Source organism: Wyeomyia smithii, chromosome 3 (assembly GCF_029784165.1).
Source record: "Wyeomyia smithii strain HCP4-BCI-WySm-NY-G18 chromosome 3, ASM2978416v1, whole genome shotgun sequence".
Taxonomy (NCBI): Eukaryota; Metazoa; Arthropoda; class Insecta; order Diptera; family Culicidae; genus Wyeomyia; species Wyeomyia smithii.
In genome coordinates this window covers 226566185-226586378 of record NC_073696.1, presented here as the reverse complement: position 1 = coordinate 226586378, position 20194 = coordinate 226566185, and the positions used below count along the sequence as shown (strand labels likewise).

General features: G+C 37.7%; 2 protein-coding genes across 3 annotated transcripts in view; one reads left to right on the top strand and one right to left on the bottom strand.

The window, feature by feature from the left end:
- Positions 1 to 14381, top strand: part of LOC129726427 (nuclear protein localization protein 4 homolog) — a 53593-nt gene extending 39212 nt beyond the window's left edge. The window contains exons 7-10 of one of the 2 annotated variants that reach the window (XM_055683094.1): positions 13174 to 13407; positions 13469 to 13653; positions 13711 to 13836; positions 13903 to 14381. In XM_055683094.1, the coding sequence (XP_055539069.1) occupies positions 13174 to 13407; positions 13469 to 13653; positions 13711 to 13836; positions 13903 to 13909 (552 nt within the window). In that variant the 3' untranslated portion in view covers positions 13910 to 14381. Of the gene's footprint in view, positions 1 to 13173; positions 13408 to 13468; positions 13654 to 13710; positions 13841 to 13902 lie in introns of those variants that run through there. The other variant, XM_055683096.1, reaches the window with a different exon arrangement.
- A 2304-nt stretch (positions 14382 to 16685) lies between these two features.
- Positions 16686 to 18650, bottom strand: LOC129730710 (cytochrome P450 4c21-like). Its single transcript, XM_055690254.1, has 5 exons — positions 18242 to 18650; positions 17925 to 18177; positions 17727 to 17853; positions 17079 to 17667; positions 16686 to 17014 (listed from the first exon to the last, which is right to left on the bottom strand). The coding sequence occupies exons 1-5, from the start codon at positions 18588 to 18590 to the stop codon at positions 16845 to 16847; spliced, it is 1488 nt and encodes a 495-aa protein (XP_055546229.1). The 5' UTR covers positions 18591 to 18650; the 3' UTR covers positions 16686 to 16844.
- Positions 18651 to 20194: the final 1544 nt, after the last annotated feature.

Below are 20194 nucleotides of genomic sequence, written 5' to 3'. Positions count from 1 at the left end.
GAACGTTCCCGGTATTGCTCCTGAAGCAAGTGTTTGAAATTAGGAGTCATTTTTTAGCACAAATATAACGTCAAATTTTACATTTTATACTTCAATTATTACTTCAAATACAACATCAATATTCTAGAACCCAATGAATGCATATACCTTTATGGATTGGATTTGGCAATTTAAGGTTGTTTTCCAGGAACCATAAGTCGCAAAACCGGATTTCAAAATGAAGTATGAAGTTGATTCCTGGCCTCTAAGCATTATCCCGGTTCCTGAAAAACTTACATTGGATAATGAAACTGGAAGCTACTATCCAAAAATTTTAAATATCGTCTAAAGTTGATTTTTGGCCTCTATCCTTATCCGGAGTATTTTTTGTTTCTGTATTTCTATAACGTACTTTTGTCTTCCGGGTCATTGGGAGGTTCGGGGTTATTCATAATTGTAGCGGTACAAGCCCCGTTCCGCTTAGGCAGTTCATTTTTGGCAGCTTTCTCGTCGTTCCTTCAACCAATTCTTACTCAATAACCTCCAAAATCAAGGTATAATGGTTTTTTGTTGCCAATAAGAACAACCGCTATTGGTAAATCGGTTTCGGAATTATGGCAGGAACATATTCCTGTAATATAATGGCCATGATCATTGCAGTACTTAGAACCACAAGCAGGCCTGTCTCGGTTCTGTTCCGGATAATTGAACCAACACTCATCAAGCGAAATAAATAACGACTTGAAATCCGCAATGTGTCCATATCGAGCGTCTAGGTTCAAATACGATTATTTCGTCGTATTTTGGAGAAAATCTTACACGAAAAACATTCGTCACTCCGGGCTATTATGAGCAAAACTCGAGTTACATTTTTAAGAAACAAAACACTGAAAACACGTCTGAAGGAAAACAAGCGAAAATAAAATCAAATTATAATCCTCGAACCTGTTTGAACTTTTTTCAAACAATAAAAAAATAAACTTAGTCCGAAAAATTAAAATTACTTTTAAAAGACTATTTTTTGAGACCAAAAACGAAAAAATGACTAAGAACTAAAATTTGAATACATAATTTACAAATGAAAGTCGATTGTCATTTCGTGAATTTTCATACATATTTTCGCTTGCATTCCAATTTTTACCTTAAGAAACCAGAATAATTCCGAATTCAGAAGGAAAATGATGAAAATCGTTCAAAAGAAATGAGCAAATAAAACGGTCAGAATTCAGCCTAAAATACCTGAAAAACAAGTAATTAAAAAATAGTGGTAGAAATTGTTTAAAAATAAAGAAGAGTAAGCTAAAAATTAATTTTCAATAAGTCTCACAAAAATTTACATCAATTATATAAATCGGATGAAATAAAAAAAATCTCTGGGATCACGCCTTCCATCGCATGAGGAATTGAAGCCGTTGGCGCCGGTGCGTTAATAAACGGGTCGTGAGCTAGGGTCCTGGGTGTGGGTGGAGTCGCCTCCCTGGGCGTCGGTGATTGGCCACAACAGTGGCGGAAATAGACCGACGGAAAATAAGCGAGAATAAAAAAAAAATTACAAAATTTAACTGACGCGTTCCCCAAAAATAGAAAACCCAGAAGTAAAATAATAAAAAATGAACCCTGAAATAGCTAAAACAAACCAAAGAAGAATATGGCTCCTGACGCGGGTTAAAAAGCAACTGAGCAGCAAAAAATAATTTTATACTAGAAAGGAAACCATTCGAAAAAAAAAAACAGAGAAACGCATCTAAAAGTTGTAAAACAGCTGAAAAATGACTCCAAATTAGTATCTAATAACTTAAAAAGCAAAAATAAAATCGAGAAAAAACTATATTCAACGTAAGTTAAAATGCATAGAAACTCTCGTAAATGTGGCTTGAAACATCCGAACACACTTCAAAAGGCTGCAAAGAATGAACAGGAATAAATTCCGGATTCAGCTCAAAATAGTTGAAAAACGCCCCTGGAGGTTGAAAAATGTCAACAATGGAAATAATGGTGTAATTAGACAGAAATGGTCAAAATAAAACAAAACCAAAAATTACCCAGAAAGGACTGAAAAATGTTCTCAGGTACAAAACAAAATAGAAGAAAATAAAAATTCGTCTAAAAACTATAAGAGGTTCCTTTGACAAAAAAAAACCAAATTATTCCACCTAGCGGTGAAACCCAACCTTTCTCATTCAAACTTATTATTTGTTTAAATAGATTCCCACGAACACTTCAATCCAATAAGTGTATATTCACTCTGTCGGTTCTAAAATATCGATGTTGTTTCTGAAGTAATAATTGAAGTATAAAATGTAAAATTTGACGTTATGTTAATGCTAAACAAATAGTGAAAAAAAAAGACACTTAATTTCGAACACTTTAATCACAAGCAATATCTGGAACGTTCAAATAGTACAATACCAAATTTAAATTATGTGTGAGGCCACATTTTTTCATCAAAGCAGGTATAGTTTTAAATAGTCTATGAATTTCTTTTCTTTCCATAACTTTTGAACCCCATATCAAATTGTTATGAGATTGTTAGTTGTAAGTTTGAGAGATAACTCGTTCATATGACACTAGTTATATTCAAATAAGTCGTGTAATATTTGAGATAATAGACTTTCGTTGTTTTCAGAATTTTATACATAACGGTTGAAATAAAAGTCCGATTATAATCAAATGAAATGGCAACTTACAGGACAACCAAACTTTTGAACCAAGTGTTCAATCATTAAAATTCATCAGTCAAATCTTAACTAGCCCATTCATCTGATATCAATATTGTTCAAATCGGTTTTGTAGTTTCTGAGATAATGAACTTTCGTGATTTACAAATTTTGATACATTACAGAAAAAGTTACAGTCCGATTACAGTAAAATTCAATAGGGTGTTATGAGGCAGCTAGACCTTTCACTAATTATGTGAAAATTGGCTCAGCCATCTCTGAGAAAAGTGAGTGACGTCAAGTAGTCTTCGGAAGTTATTCCTTTTCATAGTTGGTTTTCATATTTTAAACATAACAGGCAAAGTAATATACTAAGATCGCTTTGTACGCGTTTTTTCTACGCGGCTTTTCCGGAATTTACGCGGTTTTTTACGCGGATTCCGGAATTAACGCGGTTTTTTTTACGCAGATTCTGGAATTTACGCGGATTCCGGAATTTTCGCGGTATTTTTTGCACGGATTCCGGTTTCTCTTCACTCGGATTGCAGAATTAGTGCGGGTTTTTTTACGCGGATTCCGGAATTTACGGGGTTTTTTTACGCGGCACGTATCCCCTGCGTAAAAAGCGATTTTAGTCTAGTCCGATTGCAAAAAAAATCAATAGGGTCTTATGAGGCTACTAGACCTTCCATATGACACTGATTTTATAAAAATCGGTCCAGCCATCTCTGATAAACATGAGTGAGTGAAATAGTCTCCAGAACACGTTTCTTTTAATAATTTTTGAACCACATGTCAAATCTTTATAAAATTCAAAAGTAAAGATTGTTAGGTAGCCTGTTCATTTAAAACCAATTTGTTCAAATCGGGTGCACAGAGTTTGAGATAATGAGCTATCGTGATTTTCACACTTTGATAAATATCAAACAAACTAAATATTCTATTACAATTAAATTTAATAGGGTTTTATGGGGCAACTAAACCTTTCGTTTGAGAATAATTTTGTGAAAATCGGTCCATCCATCTCTGAGAAAATCGAGTGAGATTGAAAAGTTGAACAAACACACACAGTCAGAAAATGCTAAGCTCGTCGAACTGAGTCGAGTGGTATGTGACATTCGGCCCTTTGAATCACTTTTATACCTTCGGTTTAGGCAGTGATTGCTATACCTTTCTAGGAGAAAGGCAAAAAGGCAAAAATTAATGAATAATAAAAACCTTCGGAACACATTTATTTTTATAATCTTTGAACCACATGTTTTTAAATCATCAGCCAAATTTGCAGCCCGTTCATTTGATACCGGTTTTGTTCCAGTCGGTTGTGTAGTTTCTGAGATAATGATGTTTCGTGATTTTCACATTTAGGTACATAACAGACAACGTTACAGTCCGCTTACGATAAAATTTAATAGGGTCTTATGAGGCAGCTAGATCTTTTATTTGCAACTTAATTCATGAAAATCGATCCATCCATCTTAGAGAAAAGTGGGTGAGCTCAAGCAGTCCTAGAAACATGTTTCTAGGACATGTTTCACCTTATTATACATTACGGACAAAGTTAAAGTCCAATATCAATTCAATAGGGTCTTATGAGCCAACTAGACCTTCCATATGACACTAATTTGTGAAAATCGGTCCAACCAAAGTGGGTGAGTTTAAACAGTCTTTAAAACACGTTTCTTTGCATAACTTTTTAACTACATGCTCAATCATTATAAAATTAATTTAAAAATGGTTCAAAAAACGAGCCCGTTCTTTTGATACCAATTTTGTTCCAATCGGTTTTGTAGTTTCTGAGATAGATAAATTTTGTAATTTTCACATTTTGATACATAACCTCTAAACAAAAAATCCGATTACAATCAAATTCAATCGGCTCTTATGAGGCAAATAAAACTTTTATTTGCAATTGATTCCATGAAAATCGGTCCAGCTATCTCTGAGAAAATCGAGTGAAATTGGGCGAGCGTTACATACATACACAAACACATACAGAAAATGCTCAGCTCGTCGAACTAAGTCGATCGATATACGATATTCGACCCTTTAGAGCACTTTTATACCTTTGGTTTTTCCAGTGATTGTCTAATCTAGTCTAATAAAACTCTGCAAAATAAAATAATAGTGAAAATTAGAAATAGATTCCAAATTTAGTTTAAAGTGGATCCATAGATGTATGAGACTAAAGACTAAACCGATTTCCAAATTTAGCTCACAGCTTGGTTGAAACTGCCTCAAAGACCTCCCGTGAACAAGCGTGGACATTAGCGTACCAAACTTACCTTTCAACAAACGCAAAAGATTTTTCCTCTGTGTCGCTTTTTCAACCTGAAACAAAAATTAAGAAAACCCATCTTTCTATCTATCCACTGAATAGGAGACTGTCTTAACACGTGAATGCTTTCGCGGGTTAATAAAAAAGTTAGCACGGTTCCTGAGCACGACAACTGGTGACATTTTCACAGTCGCACCCTGGAGTACATATATTGAAACGACTGTCGTAAGATAAAACATATAAATCACCTGGAATCGGTGCGACAGTACGTGCCACCTGGAAGAAAGCCCATATTGTTGGGTGGAAACTCCATTCGAAAACAACATCGCGTATTTCGCATTGCGGCAACGATATCCAAAATTTTCTCCGCCATAACCGTGTCTAGCTTGCAGCGCTGTGTGTCGTTAGCGTACCAACGTCATCCCGGGCACCCCCGTCCACACACAACACGCTTCATACGCATCAGCAATTATTATTCGTTTTTTTTCGGCAATGGGCCATTATAATCCGAATCACTAGGCCGGCTTGCTGGCTGGAAGTGCTTTTTTGCACTCTTCTTCACTCGTTCTCGTGTGCGAGGTCAGCTGGCGTTTGTTTGTTCTGCTTCTGCTGTACATGCCATTTCATTCGCGTGAGAGGCACCGGACGGCGGGGATTACACAAATGAGCAGGTGAAACCAACAATTACCGTTGACATTGACATAACATTTTACTACGATGATGATGCCGATGATGATTTTGATGTTTTCCTCGACAAGTGACATCTATTTGTTTGCTTTTTTTGTCGAACTTGTTGTCCGTGAATTGCTACTTTTACTTCTCACCGTTAGTTCAATAACCACAATATTCGATCATTGTTGTTCCATTGTACGGTGTGGAAACGATTTCGTTTTGAATGCCTTTGAATTATGGAAACAATATATGTTTTATGTAAAGAATTGTTATCTTATACACGAAGAAAAATAAAACAGTATTTACAGTTTTCCTGTTTCTGTTTGATTATAAAATTACATATTTATTTTAAAAAAAGCCTCGGTAAATGTCAGCAACGTGAGCAATATCACAGCACGAAATTTGTTTTTTTTTTTCAATATAAATTTAAAATGAGATTTAATAAAATACTGACCAACCGAGAGCTGTGCAGAAGTATTTCACATACTAAAGAAATGAATTAGTAACTCTAAGCGAAGCTAATTAGTTGCTCAATAAAAGTCTTGAAAATACAGTGCGAGAATGTCTGTTGGGTTTATTCTTTCACTCCTAAGAAGCTCGAAAAAGCCAGCAAAATTCCTAATTTGAATAAAAATTTTTTTAAATAATTCTTTTTCAAAAATTCCACCTTGTACCTATTGGATAAAAATTGGCAAACGAAAGTAGCATTACACGCATATTTAAGCAAACAATAAGTTAAGATACAAAAAGAAAACAACATGCTCATAACAATAGGCACCAATTCTGAATTTCCGTAGCCGAATCGCCTATATGACTGAGATCATGATAGTGTCCACGTTACCAACAAGCTAAGAATAAAGTACGTAGGTAGCACCTCATTTGCTCTCATGGTTTAATGTTTAAGGGAAATTATAGTCGCCATCAATCAATATATAACAGCCAATCTTGGCTCGATCCACTATAGCTATACTAATAATGAATGAATGTTAACAACAAGCAAATTAAAGACTGCGATATGGAAGCATGATTTGGTAATGATTAGCGCTAAGTCCCTACCTTGGATTCAGACGCTTTACGACGGACGGAATTTATTATTTATATAGAGCATTTTATGAAACAAAATCCATCGATCTCCTCCAAAATTAATGTCACCATAGTTCGTTGAATAAAATAGCTAAATCTACCTGCTTTTTGAATTCATAATTGAGGATTTGTAGAGTCAATTTTTTACGTGCTACGCGGCATAAAGGTTTGTATATTATGTACCTTCAAATTGATAATTTAAGTAAAAAATTATGAAACAACATTTGAATTTTCATTAAGTTCGGGTTTTGTCTGATTACACTATTCGCCAAAAACGAAAAAAATGTTTCTTCAACTCTCGAAATGGTAACTATTAAAAGGATTATGGTGCTACATTCCGACCCGGAACTCGACCTTCTGTTTATTAAACACAGACTTGGCAGCCAACTGTTAGGTGTACAGGACAATTGCGGGGCTAGCGCTACGATTCTACTGATACTAACAGTCTCTCCCGAGCCAGGACTCGAACCTACGACGACTGGCTTGTTAGCCCAGCATCGTACCTCGAGACTAGTTGGGAGAAAATAATCACGATAGATTCACATTTAATAATTACATTCTCGAAAACGATATTGTGTTCAAATAAATTCACAAGTATTTCAAAAACCCCTGATAAGGTTATTACTGTTTTGTACCTAAAATCAGTGCCTGTAAAAAATTGCCAATACGGAAGATAGACACAAGTGCAGTAAAGAAGCTCAATTTGAAAAACAACATCTTTGAAGGTTACATTCAAATTTTTCAGTATTGTTAATTTTAGTATGAAAATAATGTATTTAGTATGAAATTTTGTAAAATGAGCATTTTATCCTCATGCAGGTATCATTTTAATCCTCATGAAGGCTTCAGGAAATGTGTTCACTTGAAAGAGTACATAAATATTTCGGAGTCAACAACCGACACACAAGGTACAAGCTCTACTCAATCATACGGCTAAGATCATTGTATTTGATGACGATTCAGAGGATGAATAAAAATCAAATAAAAACAAATTCCAAAAAAAATTGCATATTTATTTCCGAAAAATTATTGTGACTCCTTTCGTATATATACACAATATGTGTCCGAACAAAATTAAACTGGAAGCAATTGCCAATATCTGACTTTTCACTAGATATGCTCTCATCAAAAATGTGTGGATAAATGAAAAAAAAACAGACATGAATTCTCCAAAATAAGAGATATCGATACACTTCCTTCTGCAAAACTGACAATTAATATCAGTTTGAGTTTTGTAGAATATTTGAATAATGTAAAAACTAAGATAGAGTTATCACACAATAACACATTTTAAGTGATGCTTCAGTTGAATACACGCAAAACTTCTCCTTATTACTTGAAAAGCAATAGCGCAAAATTGCCCTTCAGGTAACAAATATGTTATTTAAAAGGCAATAAAGTTCTTCCCCAGTCAAGTAACAACACATACTGTCATATATTTGCACGTTTTACGGGAATACGACTATCTAATAATGGTCGTTTCAACCACATGCAAAATTTACTCTGTCGAAAAATGCTCCCTTTTCATCTCCAGACAAGAAAAATCACACATTAGAGATGGTCGGGTTTCGGGTTTTAGGTATGAAAACCCGAAACCTGACTTTATAATCTATGAAATCTCGGGTTCGGGTTTCAAAATTTCGGGTTCGGGTTTGGGTTTCATAGCAATAAAATTTTCCGGCTCGGGTCGGGTTCGGGTTTGATCGACAAAAAAAAAAGTTTCGGGTTCGAGTCGGGTTCGGGTTTCAACCGAAAAAAAAAATTCGGGTTCGGGTCGGGTACGGGTTTGAAAAACACCAAACCCAACCATCTCTATTACACATGTTACTAGTTTCTTCTATCTTTTTTTCGTGTATTAGTTCGCTCGTTGTATGCATACTGAGTAGAAAAAAATATGACAAGAGCTGCCAAGCAACATTTTCCCCGTCATACAGTATGCAAACGTTGATGATTTAAAAGACTACAAATGCGTCTTAAAATCACATCACGATCTGTAAACTGCGTTAGAAAAAAAAAACAAACATTCGCTTTCTTGCAAACTATCTAAAACACACACTCACTGGTTCATGGAAATTCATTTGGACCTGTTTGAAGATACAAAACTCGTGCCCGTCGAGAACAACATTCGGAACTCCGGCAACTCTGATCACATGGTATTACATATTTCTATTTCAAGTAAACACTGGGGAACGAAACAGTGGTGTTTCTAACTAAACATTTGAGGTTGACGGTTGAGATTCTGATTATGTGTGAATAAAGGGAACAGAAATGAACCTGAACGTTGCATCAATACAAATGCAGCGAGTGAAGTCTCGATACACATGCGTTTCGCTTCTTGGTTGTATGTTATCCGGCAGAAACACATACAATCGTCATATATTTTGTTACTTTTTGGCGCGGTCATTGAACACAAAAAGTAATAAAATGTTGCTCTAGGTTTCTGTTGGGTGTACCTTTTGACAAAGTTGTCAGATTAAGAAATAGAGTTTTTCAATCTTTTGCAACATTGCTCAGAATGGTTGGTTCTACATCGTGTCCGAAGAAAGTTGTCAAGTTTATCATGAAATAAGAAAGTTTTTTTTTTTGCTTGAGTGTACACTCCCTTAAAACCGAAAAAATATTACCATCCGAATAGAGTACTTACATACAGAGAAACTTTACAGAAGACATTAAAAAGCAAAAATCATGCGTTCCGGCATAAATACCGATGTCCCACTTTTTTTTATTTCGTCCCACTACTGTGCGGCGTAGCTGATAAAATGAGGGAATTTGTAAAATAGGATGGACTGCGTTGTACACGGTTTATAGATATACAAAAGAATCTTGTGTGCGAAAAGATCTGGCCAAGCACGCTGGATCCGAAGTTGAAGCTAAACTAACTGGTGACAAAAAAGTCCGGTCACACAGGAAAATCTCAATATTTCGAAGAATTAGAAGAAAATCTGAATCTGGCTTTCATAGCTTTATTCAGTAACTCATAAAGATACTTCACAGACGATATCTCGGAATTACACCACCTTTCTCTGATCGAACCAACTTTAGACGTCTCTGAAGGTCGTCGCAAGCGGCGCGCGCGTGCTCCATCGGCATCTCGTTCCAGATTTTCGTGATAACTCGCTTGAATTGCTCCAAATTTGTTATTTTATAGTCGTTCAGCTTCGACATCATGTATTCCCACACGAAATAATCCAGTGGATTCAGCTCCGGAGACGACGGAGACCATTTATTCTTTGAAATGAAATCGGTCAAGTTTTCCTCACACCACACCTGAACAACCTTTGCAGTGTGGGATGGGGCGCCATCTTGCTGGAAGCAGTAGTAATCGTCTTCAAACAATAGTTCAGCTTGAGGCAGAACATATTTATTCAAAACCGTGTCTAGGTAGTACGCTGCGTTGATTTTGACCCCTTTATCGATAAAAATAAGAGGCAGTTTACCTCTCTTGCAAATGGCTCCCCAAACCATCACTGACGTCTTATTTTGGAACCGGGAAACGTTCAGCTTGTCCGCAGGAGCTTGCTGGAGGCTCACACTCCAGACTCGAACATTTTGGCGATTGACTGTTTGCTCCAAAACGAACAGCTTCTCGTCCGAAAAAATAATCTCGTCATCTGCGCGCCAACCGAGCAACTCCCGCGACCGTTTGTACCTCTTGTCCTTTGTAGCTTTGGTAACCCCATGAACCTGTTTTTGTACGGTGTAAGTTTTAAATCCTTGCGCAGAAGCAGGCGGATTGATTCTCGGTTCATTCTAAGGTTCCTGGCCAGCTTCCGTGCAGATTGGGCGGGATTCCAGCGAATCCGGTCTCGTATAATCTTTTTCAGCCTTGGAGTTCTCACAGACCTTAGTCGTCCAGATCGTGCCTTGTCCTCGGTGCCTCCGGTCTCTAGGTACCGATTTATGGTCCGGTACACGAATTTCCGGTTGATTCCAAGCGGTTTTAGGTGTTTGAATATATGTCCGGGTTTGTACCCTTTCACATATTCAGCGATAACAGCTGCTCTTAACTCTGTCATGGCTCACAACTCAATGTAAACAAACTGCACAGAAACGAAACTCTGACACTTTGGGCAGCAAAGTTAACCCTTCCATTTGACATATAGATGGCACCAGAGAGATGCAACGTGTAGACTACAGGTGACCCCAAAAAAGTGTGACCGGACTTTTTTGTCACCGTGTAAGGCTGTTACGAAATACACTAGGTCGATGTAAATTGTTTCATTCTTACTGCCAAATACAAATTACAGTCGACCCTTATTAGAGCCACGAACATCTTACAAATTTTAAAATGTGTGATCTCAGTTCTACATTCGTTTCAAGCAATTAAAAAAGTTGTAACTAACTACGATCATATTTTGATTCTCGAATTAGTTTGAATTATGTAAATTAATAATATGTAACACAGATTAAACCGCCTGTTTCATGCAACGACACAACTCGAGAAAATCGTTTTATAATTGAGTTTAAAGAAATGTTGCCAGCAATAACAAGATTGCGAGAATCATCCTGCGTCATATGCAAATGATAATTCGCCTCAACCAAAAAATAACTGACTTACCCGGGTGCCACTATTGTTCTTCACAAACTGCAAACAAGCAAATAACACAAATTACAAGTGGACACACGCACAACTAACAATAAGCAGTGCACAAAAAGCTGAGAGGGAATGCGTGAGATCCGGATAGAAACAGTAACGTGTCCGGATATGTTCAGCAGTGGTACAGACATGCCTGTTGTATGACGGTGCTTCCTGCACAAACAGGAGATCCAAAATCTAGCGCTGTGGATAGTTACCACCAATAACCGTCCGCTATGGAAGTTTGCGTTGCAATCGAATGAGCGAGTGTTACAGCAAAAACCATACAAATATATTGTATTTGAAATCGCCCCCTGCTGCGCTGCGACTTGCTGTTGGTCTATTCACTTTTCAGTAAATCATCCTCTTTCAACAGTGATCAGTCTTGTAAAACTATATATATGCATGCTAAGCTTTTGTACGTGACTACATCGAGAATAACAACAAATTGTTTAGAAAGTCAGATTGTTTGTATTTTTTAATATCGGCTGTGTTGTGGAATAAAGGGGCAGTCATTGCTTGTTTAATTTGGTTAGTCTGACACTAAGAGTTCCACCTGTTAGTTTCCAACCCTGATTGGTCGAGATAAAATTTAACATGGCCCTAAATTTCATACAGTTATACAGGAAAGTTCGTTAAGAACGAATAGTTGCAAAAAGAATAATAAATATACGCTAAGAGAAAATGTTTTTTTCGGCAAAAAAACATTAAATAATTGAAAAAAAGCGTTGTTTTTTTTTGTTTAAACCTATTTCGGGAGCATGAGGTTATAAAATGAATTTTGATAAAAAATCCAGCATAGAAAAATATCAGGAAAAAATCAAAATTGGTTGAATTATTAACACTTTTCTACAATTACCAATAAAACATCAGCATGGCCAAAACCGGTTTTACTTTTGTCTTTATTTCCGTAATCGAAGTTATATTTATGTGAAACAATGTGTTCTCAGAAACCTGCATAGAAACTTTTATTTATCAAGAGTTCTTTCGGTTTATATGGTGGATTATCTCCTTCAACCGTATTGAGTGCTGTTGAACCCACACGTACACTCACTTCCTAATAATTAAATACAATGTGTCAGCAATTGCTTATGGAGTACCGCAAAATGCGTGATATTGCATTTCGTACGTCACGGCAGTTGTGAGCAGCGTTCGTATTTCACTTTTGAAGCATGAGCGTTTCTCTGTGAAAAACGTCAACATGTTTTCAATTTAATTAACATTGAATCAAGCATGTTTACAGCACGTCCAAGCAATCTCCTTCTTTAATGGCATTTCGAGTTCAACTAAGACCGCCTATACCCTAATCTAGTAAAGTAGCACCTCAGCAGTTAATGGACCGTGCAAAGATTCATCTATTCAAACCGACCCCGCACAGATAACTAATCCGAATGAACACCTGTATGCTTGATGCATATTCACGCAAAGATCACCTTGAAGTGAAGCGCGAGACACGAACAGTGACATTGACTTGCCGTTGTCGTATATATTCCACCACTCACCGGGAACGAACCTCAGTAGTAGTTGGACAAAATTTGCCGTAAACAAACCACCTCTTCTCTCGGGAGAAACTACGGAGATAATTCGCTTCCAGCGGTGTGCGCATGCTTCCACCATTCTCACGATTATTTAAGTGTGTCATTCACCGGAGTGAACGGCGAACGTTCAACCGGACCTGGAACGTGAGTTCTAACAAACTGCAACTGGTCTCACCGGTTCACGCCAGTTTACTCTCCCAGAGGAACCAGCAGAGGTGATTGATTTTAAAAAACACCTTTACAATGTTTTGAGTACGCAAACGCCGGTGTGCCACTGAGAGTTCCGTGTCGAACATAGGTACAGCGACACGTGATAACAGAGCATACATTGTCTAACGTGTTACACGCTTCCCACCCGTTGATTGTGCGTTTTTTCTCTTTCTATCACTCTAGGAAAAAGATGTCTATGGTAACGAAGTTCAACGTCTGGGGCGACCGCTGCCGGTTGAATACTTGTTGGTTGATGTGCCCGCTTCGACACCCATGATTCCACTGTACACATTCCACGAACGGAAAGACGTCAGTCATTATTTTCCGGTGGAAAATCGCCTCATCGATGGACACATTCAGGACTTTGCTGCTCTAAGCGACTACTTGGGAAGGTCACGTTCAATGGACTTTTTGGAGGTAAAAGGACTGTTACAGTCGGAACATAGTTCACGAATGATCACAATTATTTTCTTTGCAGACCATGTCAGATTTCCATCTGCTTCTGTATCTCTACCGTATGGACATGTTGCCAATGAAATCTCAAATGGCATCGCTGTTGGTGGCCGTTCGTGATAAGGATAAAACCGAAGCCAACGACTGGAAGAACCAAGAGGTGTGGCGAACTTTGGAACAACTGATCTCTGCCACTTCACATCATGACGAGTTAGTAGAACACATTGAATAAAAGCTGTTTGTGTTGATTAAATTTTGTACTTTCAGCTCTAGCATGAGTAACGACGTGGAATTCGTGTCGGCTGGCGAAGTGGAGCAAAACTGGACCTGCTCTCACTGCACCTTCATCAACAGCCGGGAACTCCCAACATGCGAAATATGCAATCTTCCCCGGTGAGTGAATTTCCTCTCGGTTTGTTCTTATCATGCTTTAAATAAATCTTTTTTTTTCTTTATCAGAGTTTAATCACTACCGCAACAGAGACATGTACTAAAGGGTGGCTGCCAAATTTAGCAACACAAAATTCCATCACTTAAGATATCTCAAATGTGTATATTGCCTGCGTACTGAAACGTTTTAAATTTTGTGGGATATCTGTCAGTAGAGTCACCCTCCTGTAGCGCGGGAAATAAACAGTAGCGGGAAAATATGCGAATTCTTTTTTATCCAACTCCATAGCGAAATCTTTTGTGCAAATTTCCACTTCTCGGGAGTCCAATTCCGACGAAGTTGTGTCAAAGACATCTACTATCTGCCTGGAGGAGAACACTTAGAACACCCGTTTATACTGAATTGTGTTTGTTAGTTTTTCTATTCTGGAGTGTTAAAACAAAACTGAAAGAGTAGACACGGTGAAAGCGACTAAAAGCTGAATTGAATTCATATAACATTTAAGCAAATATTTATTTTTGAATCTAAAATAAAAATTTGGAATGGATATTTTTCGTATTAAAATTGATATAGTCGTCGTACGTATCCACATTAGACATTTATGTACATTTAGTAGTAGGATTAGTTGATGAATTAAAATGTTGTAAGGTTTGGATTGGAGGCAGACCCAAAGGCTCCTGTCGATGCAGCATTAACAAAGAAATCAAAGAAGTCGACAGTAAACCAACCTGGGCCCAGGACAAAGCTGAATCAAGCAGCCCTCCAGGATGTAAATCATTCGCGTTAGCCCTACGCTCCACGACGGGTGCACAGAAAAACTAAGTAAGTAATTTAAGGTTTGTATCCGCGACAATCAGGACACATTCAAGACACTTTTTTACCATATTTCAACTCTGTGTGAAACAGTTCACACACGGTAGCAATATCAAAGAGCGGTTCTTCGACTTTGACATTGAGTAAATAATTTTAGAGGTAGTGCGAATGCATCTTGTAGAACCGCAATGACAAGTCTCGCCTCTCATTGTGCAAGCTTGAAAAAACCTCAATTTTTTCTACTTTTTTAAATAGATTATATCTAAACATATAAAAATGCAGCTCTGTCTGTCTGTCTGTTCCATATAGGCTTGGAAACTACTGAACCGAACAGCGTGGAATTTTGTATACAGGGGTTTTAGGGCCCGAGAAAGGTGACTAAGATAGTTCGAGACCCCTCCCTCTTCTGGAAGGGAGGGGTCCCATACAAATGAAACACAAATTCATGCACATCTCGAAAACTAACCAAGCAAATAAAACCAATTCCGGCAGGTGGATGTTTTTAGGAGTAACAAATATATCCATAATGGTTTAACACCCCTCCCTCTACTAAAAGGGAGGGGTTCCATACAAATGAAACACAAATTTCTGCACATCTCAAGAACTAACCAAGTAAATGGAACCAAATTTGGCAGGTAGATGTTTTAAGGGGTATCAAATATATCCAAAACAGTTTGACACCCCTCCCTCTTTTAAAAGGGAGGGGTCCCATACAAAAGAAACACAAATTTCGCGCAGCTCGAGAACCAATCCAACAAATAGAACCAAATTTGGCATGTAAATGTTTTTAGAGGTAACAAAAACAGTTGAATCCCTCTATTACGACAATTTATATAGCGACAAATCTCTCTGTAGCGACATTTTCGAGGAACCGTTCTGCTCTATATTCATAAAAACTATTCGTTTTATTGCCACATTTCTCTATAACGACGGTCCCTTGCGATGTCGCTATAAAGCGATTCAACTGTATGTCTATAATGGTTCGACACCTCTCCCTCTTATGTGAGGGAGGGGTTCCAAACAAATGAAACACAAATTTCTGCACATCTCGAGAACTAACCAAAAAAAAAGAAACCAAATTCGGCTGGTGAATATTTTAGGGGTAACAAAGGTGTCTATAATGTTTCGACACCCCTTCTTCTTCTGAAAGGAGGGGTTCCACACAAATTTCTGCACATCTCGAGAAATAATCAAGCAAATGTAACCAAATTTGATATGTTGAGGTTTTTGAGAGCAAGAAAAATTTTCGACTCCAGACGCCATTGTTAAATTTAAGATGGAAACTTCCGGTTTCTATCCGAAAACTGTCTCCAAATATCATTTTAAAATCCGGCTTCTGAAAAACAGCGAGATATGACCAAATACCACCCAATATGGGTATTTCCGAAATCGTGATGTTGCACTGAAACCACAAATCGACCTCAGACAACATTTTGAGTTGTAAAATGGCGATATTTGGTGACTGGAAAACTGTCGAAAATGATCCAAAAACAACTAAATATAGGTGTTTCTTTAATCAGAATGACGCTCAGAGGCCAGAAATTGTCTCCAAATGCCATTTTGAAATGCAATATGGCGACTTCCGGTTCCTAAAAAACAGTGGCAAATGACCAAATAACACTCAATATGGGTTTTTCCGGGATTGTTATGATGCACTGAAGCCACAAATCGACCTCAGACAACATTATGAATTGTAAGATGACGGCTTCCGGTGAATGGGAAACTGCCGAAAATAACCAAATACCACCCAATATGGGTGTTTCTTGAACCAGAATGACGCTCAGGAGCCAGAAATTGTCTCCAAATGCTATTTTAAAATCCAGGATGGTGACTTCCGGTTTCTGAAAAATAGCCCAAAGTGACCGAATACCACCCAATGTGAGTATTTCTTTAACCAGAATAATGCATGGAGCTAAAATTGACCTCAGACACCATTTTGAATTGTAAGATAGCAACTTCTGGGAACTTAAACACAAAAATAGGCGGGACGAAGTTTGCTGGGTCAGCTAGTATACTTATAAATGGGTGAATTAAACATTACATTAAACATTACATGGTAAATCATGAGACTACAAAAGAAAAATGTATGGAAATCATTTTTTCAAAAATGATAGATATCATTTTCTAGGATCCTTCCAAGTACTGGCTGTGTTAGTGTAGACTAGACTAGACTACAAGAGTTCCAAAACAGATTTTATTAGGCATCAATTTTTCGCTTTTCAAGCTGCATCAAAAACCCTTTGTCGAGGCGTAATAAAGCGTCAAACTGGAATCGCATATCGGCTTTCTGCAGCTTTGTTCTGAACCGAAAATTCTTCAATAAATATACCATTATTATCTTCATGCTTATCATAGCATATCGTGAACCTGAAATAAAAAACAAAACGACATCAGTTTTAAATTATGATTCAACGTCTTTAATTTGGCTTACCGAGACAATTTCTGGAACCACCACTGAAGGCCACAAACGCAAAGGGATGCCTATCCTGCGATCGTTTAGCCGAGAAGCGTTCAGGATCAAAATCGGTCGCATTCGGTCCCCAAAAGTCGGGATCACGTTGTAGATTATAAACATGCACTGCCAATATACTGCCGGCAGGAATCTTATGACCCCCGACTAAAGTACCCTCAGTGCTTTGTCGTGCCACCATCGCAGCAACTGGATATAAGCGGAGTGTTTCTTTCAGAAACATCTCCAGATATTCCAACTGTTTTATTGAATTCAGTGTAAAATCAGGTTCATCTTCGGGAAAGTTTTGCATTGTTTCGTCGTAGAGTTTTTGCTGCCATTCCGGATAGAACGCCAACATTAGGCACGCGTAACAAATTGTAAGCGCTGATGTGTCAGTTCCAGCACCCAAGATAGTGTAAACGTTATCCAATATTTCCACGTCGGTAAACTGCTTCCACTTGTTCGTATAAATTTCATCTACAAATATCTGCGGTCTTTTAATCTCGTTTTCAGGCTCGGTGCTCTGCTGGTACGTCCCTTCATAACGAACCGCAACCTCATTGACAATCTACAATATTTGTAGCTGAATCAATCATTCAAGAAGTAAAGAGCTGAAAATTTTCATACCTTACCAACAATTTGGTCTAAATATTGACGCAAATGATGTTTGGCACGGTAAGCGGAAGTCCAATGATAAATTTTATCCGCATAGTGAAACACATTTAAAAGTCGCTTAGAAGATAATAAAAAGTACCTGCAATGAGAAAAAATATCTATATATTTCCCATTATGCATTTCGATCGCTGCTACACTATCAAAGTTTACCGTTCGATTTTCTGCACTAAAGCATCCGCCTCATCTACCGCACTAATATTCAATCCCAACGTGGTTTCAAGCACCATCTCTAGCGCAAATCTGCCAACATTGTCCATCATGTTCACGGTCGCTCCTTCGGGAAACCCAGCCAACCGATTCACTAATTTTTTGGAACCATCGGAGAATATGGGAATAAAACCCTGCAGTATTTTCATGTTAAACGACGGATTTAGTGCCTTTCGTTGACTCTTCCACAACTTATCTGGTGAGATTGAGGTCCAGTTTTAAAATATAGCTTATACTTAAAAACCCAACAGAATATTTACGTTTCGCACCAAACAAGCCGTAATTCACGTCGAAAAAGTCGTACAAAAACGGTTTGTCTAACCACACCGGATCGGTGAGAATCTGCTGTGCTATATCAGGATGACTAGTTCCGAGGATCATTTCAGAGCCCATCCAAAACCGGAAAAGCGGTTCCTTGTTGTTGCACAAGTTACGCATATTCCAAAATTTTTTCACACTGCTTTTTCCGAGAAAGAGATTGGCACTTCCGAATAAAGGATAACTTGGTTTCACACGTGGTACGGTTGCAGCAATATCATTCTTTCTAGAGTAACTTAGATACTGAATTACACTTAACACAACCGCAAATCCGAGCAGAAGAATCCACATGTTCTAGCTTGTGTGAACTTCCCTTGTTATCTTGTTCTAACGTAGGCAATGACTGAGATCCAGAACTTCTCAACCTGCTGTTTTAAGTGGCCTTACGCACAGATGCGACAAATGTAGACCATAAAATCTTATTGCATGTTTTTTCCAGTGTACTTTCGTCGCACTTCATGAAGCGAGAAAATAATTAGTGGCGGATTTATTAACAAAAAAAAAAACACGATGAACTGCCGGTTCCGTGAAACATGGTGTCATTGGCTAGTTTTATTGTTTTGTTATCTTGTTTATACATTTTGTTTAAGTTTTAGTGTCTGGATCTGGAAATTCCTTAAATTCCTTGAAATTAAATTAATACAAACAACACTGTTAAATTGTGCAAGTAACTTATCACTATGTTATTAAGCCCTACTGGCTTGGATAAATCTACAGAATCCATCAAGTTTGAAGGATTTGAAAAAGAACGATAGCCCTCTTCGTAAAAAAAAACTCGTCGGATTCTGAAACTTTTTTTCTCATTCCAATTAGCAGCAACCGGGAGGTTACAAAAAAATGAAAACCCACCTTTCTGCCAACGCCAGGTGAGAAGTTTCATTTCTTTTTTACAACAAAACACAGAAAAATAGTAATTCATATTACATTTTACATTCAATTGCATTTAGGCAAAATAATGTTGTTATATAATACTAATATAGTATCGTATTTTGGTTCCAACTTTTTCAAAGCCAACGATAAACAATCATTATGACAAAAGAATTACTTTAGATGAAAGGTTAAAGAGCAGTTGCCGCACACGAAAGGATTACTGCGGATTACAGGCCGGATTACGGTAGGAAATTTTTCACCACTTGAAGGCTAATAAGGAGGAAGCATCTGTACAAGTACTAGTACAACAGACGAAGGGGAACTAGCTGTTTAACGGTAAAGCTTCGGAATTATCATTGGTAAGTCGGTTTAGCTTTCTTCTATTTAACATTTGACATCGTGTGCAACTAAACACCACTTGTATTTGGATTTGAAAACTCCTTGTTGATTACATTCCCATCCCTAATTATTATGTGCAAGAAAACCAGTAAACAAAATTCAAGTGCCGAGCCAACTGTTTACCGAATCCTTAGGTTTGCCAACATACTTTGAAGGAAGACACGATAGTGGCACTCAAGATCTTATGATGAAACAAATCTTACTGAGAAATTAGCTTAAAATGTCGGTCATCCGAGTTTGATCTGAGCTAGTGAAATTGCTCAGAAGATCCACCGTTGGATAGTTAATTTGGAATTAAGTTATCGTCTCGTACCTCGCAGTACCAGAATTTTCTTCCACCGCGCACTTCCACCGAGCGTCGATGGCCTCTTCCTACTTCTCTGCTGAAGACAGTTTTGGTGGTTCTCTCGTCAGGTATTTTCGCGACATGTCCAACCCACTGAAGATTGCCACGCTGTATTATCTTCGAAATATCAGCTTGTTTGTATACGTCGTGATTCACGCGCCTGTTCCACATTCCATTTCCCAATTTATCGCCAAGTATCAATTGCACGCTTAAAAACTCCGAACACTCGTCGATCAGTTTCCTTGGTCATCCATGTTTTATCTCCGTAAAAGGCCTCCGA

Bases quoted from the DNA above. Each gene is read 5' to 3' on its own strand.
- LOC129730710 (XM_055690254.1), bottom strand. From the start codon at position 18,590: ATGTGGATTCTTCTGCTCGGATTTGCGGTTGTGTTAAGTGTAATTCAG. The intron at 18,178-18,241 runs GTAAATATTCTG...CAATCTCACCAG, and splicing joins CGGCTTGTTTGGTGCGAAAC to ATAAGTTGTGGAAGAGTCAA. The intron at 17,015-17,078 runs GTAAGCCAAATT...TTTTTATTTCAG, and splicing joins TGGTTCCAGAAATTGTCTCG to GTTCACGATATGCTATGATA.